Source organism: Gavialis gangeticus, unplaced genomic scaffold (assembly GCF_001723915.1).
Source record: "Gavialis gangeticus isolate Ggan-Ray unplaced genomic scaffold, GavGan_comp1, whole genome shotgun sequence".
NCBI lineage: Eukaryota > Metazoa > Chordata > Crocodylia > Gavialidae > Gavialis > Gavialis gangeticus.
The window spans coordinates 28,889,240-28,892,082 of record NW_017728997.1 but is presented as its reverse complement, the minus strand read 5'-3'; the positions used below and the strand labels follow the sequence as shown (position 1 = coordinate 28,892,082).

The 2,843-nt window shown below is 35.0% G+C and overlaps 1 protein-coding gene across 1 annotated transcript in view; it reads left to right on the top strand.

Annotated features, from left to right (window-relative positions):
- CACNA2D3 (calcium voltage-gated channel auxiliary subunit alpha2delta 3) overlaps positions 1-2,843 on the top strand; it is a 1,192,973-nt gene that overhangs the window by 1,144,958 nt on the left and 45,172 nt on the right. The window contains exon 32 of the mRNA XM_019504610.1: positions 228-303. Coding sequence (XP_019360155.1) covers positions 228-303 — 76 coding nt within the window. The remainder of the gene's footprint in view (positions 1-227; positions 304-2,843) is intronic.

Genomic DNA, 2,843 nt, shown 5'->3' with positions numbered 1-2,843 from the left:
TATACTGTCATTTTGTTCCCACAGCCTGATACAATCTTTACAACATTTTAGTTTTTCTTGCCTTTCTTCTTCTTTGCCTGGAATGCATTTTAATGACCCTTTATCCCCCCCCCCTTTTTTTTAAACTTAGTTTGCTGCCTACTTTGTGAGCAGATTGTTGTATTTCACAATTTTATTCTGGTATGTTTTCTTCTTTTAGTCAAGCAGTTTTCTGTTCTTCTCTATAGAATTACACTTTATGACTACCAGGCCATGTGTAGAACAAACAGAGACAGTAGCGACAGTGCCCGTAGCTTACTGGACGTAAGTATAGTTTACAATATGAGCACACTTCCATGAAATCACCAAGAAATTTTTTGCAGATATATATATTTATTTATTTATTTATTTATCATTTTAACTTGGAACTCTTATGACCTTTGCATTTATTATGCTCTCCCACTGCATAAGAAAAATGGTTGTGTATAAACAAACATAATGTATTAAGTATTTTCAGTTTTACAGTAGCTTTTCTCACTAGGACCATGAATGCTCAGGATTTGTCAGCATGGTCTATGTCCCATTAGGGAAATCTTGTTCAAAACTTCATAGATTAGCTATAAATATTTACTTCAGGCACAGATCTGGAATTAAAGAACTTCTATAATTAAAAAAAAAAATAATTTGTGTTTGTTTGGGGGCTTTTAGTTATAAGGATTTGGCTATTATTAAAGCCTACATCTTAATGGATTTACACTTCATCAGTAAAGAACAGATTCCTCCTCTAACATAGAATTTCAGTGACTGTTTAAACCTCAGTCCTTTAACTAGTTTGGTCAGTATGAATCAGTATGGCTCTGGGTGGGTACCTGCTCACTGCAGGATCACATCCTTAATTAATTGTTTTAAAGATTTTTTTTAAAGTAATTTTCATAAAGTCTTAAGGCTGGCAGGAATTGTTAGATGCGACATAAATAATTAAGTTATTTCTTTTATATCAAAATTGAACTTAACAATAACATTAAACTAATGTTAAAAATGCATATAAACACAGAAAAAAGTAATTTTTAGGGTACGTCTACATGTTGCCCTGTGGCAATATATATAGTGATGCACTATGGCGACTTAGTGATTACATGTGTCTATACATGATCATTAGCTGTCAGCTACATCACCGTAACAGTGCACTCCCTGGGTATAGTGCACTGCTCCAGTGATATAGCAGCAAAATTTAACCATGCACCATGCACACGGTGCATGGTTAAACAAACAAAACAAACAAACAAAAACAAACAAAAAACCCAAACAATATTGCCATATGGTGATGTATAGACACAATCTTAAAGTTCAAGATATCAACAGTCCTCAAAAAAAGTTATCAAATACCTTATTTTTTGTTGCTTGTTTGTTTTGTTTTGGATTTTTTTTTAATATACCTGAGTACAATTATACAAACTAGCACTAACATTTCTGTGAGCATGGTGACTTAACTCTTTGAGTAAATATTTAAAAGTTTGACAGTAGCCAAAATAATCATATGCATTCTAAACATTGTCCTTTCTGTATTAAATGTTCTTACATACCTGCAGATATAGATTTATTATTCATACCAGTCTACTCCATTTGCCAGGAAAATCCCAAACCCACAAAAGTACTATATTCCCAGTTAAATACAGTAAAATCCCTGTTATCTGGCACAAGTTGGGAATGGGAGGTGCCAGGTATCTAAAAATGCCGGTTACTGAGGGGAGAGGGGAGTGGGGAGGGGGAGGGGGATCAAGTGGGGGCGGCAGTGGCTTCATACAGAGCGACTGCAGTACAGGGTGGTAGGTAGCAGCAGCCACATGTGAGCTTCCCCCCCCGCCTTCAGTGGAATAGGTTGTTGTATGACAATGGAGCTTTGTCAAAATCAGTGTATTTTATGGAAATGTAGAAATTTTTGCTACAAAAAACATTGAAACAGATGGTTTGCATGTTCCTGTTTTTTAGTAAAATAATTTTTTTCACTTTACTGTTTGATTTGTTTTTTACTTTCTCTATTAAAATACGAATTACATAACCTATTGAATCTAACAGTTAATACAATATAATATTTATTTTTTTTAGTGTCTCAATTTTTCAGAATGAATATTTCTATGGTTTTAAACCTGTGTGTTTCAGGCATTTTCAACTGCAAATGAAAACACATTTTGAAATGTCCTAGAGAATAGAAATTCTCTTTTCCAACAAGCTCTTTAGGGAGTCATCGTATCTTCCTTTAATCATCACTTACTCTTATTTATCTCTCTTATTTTTTCCATTAGTCAGTCCTTCCTAGGTCAATATTTTGTCTCAGGTTATATGCATAGAATAGTACCATTAGCTGTGGGTTCGTTGGCCATCTGCCAAAACCCTTTCTCTTGCCTCTCCAAGGGTGCTGGCAAGTAACTGTTCTCATGCAGATTGCTTCTTAAGTGCCTCTTCTGTGAGAGGACAAATGTGCATAAAACAACCTCTATGTGATTAAGGTTGTTCTGTTCCACATAAGACAAGGGAATGCATGACAGCAGTCTCTTAAAACACCCACCTCATAGTTCAGAGACCAATCAGTTGAAATCAATATTCCACTCTTAATTTTTTTCAGTTGTGACTAGCTGATGTTTTTGTAATACAGACATCAGTAAGGTACTGGTTCTTACAGCTAACTGCACCTTAAAACAACATTTCTCGGTTGCAACCCAAAAGCAGGTCACAAGAATATATGAAAGGGTCATGAACAAACTTTATAAATGGATCAACAAACTTTAAAAATGGTTTCTCCTTCAAAGGAGAAAAATGTGGGAAACTGGCTTTTCTCTTGCAGGCTGGCAGAGTTCTAGCCTACA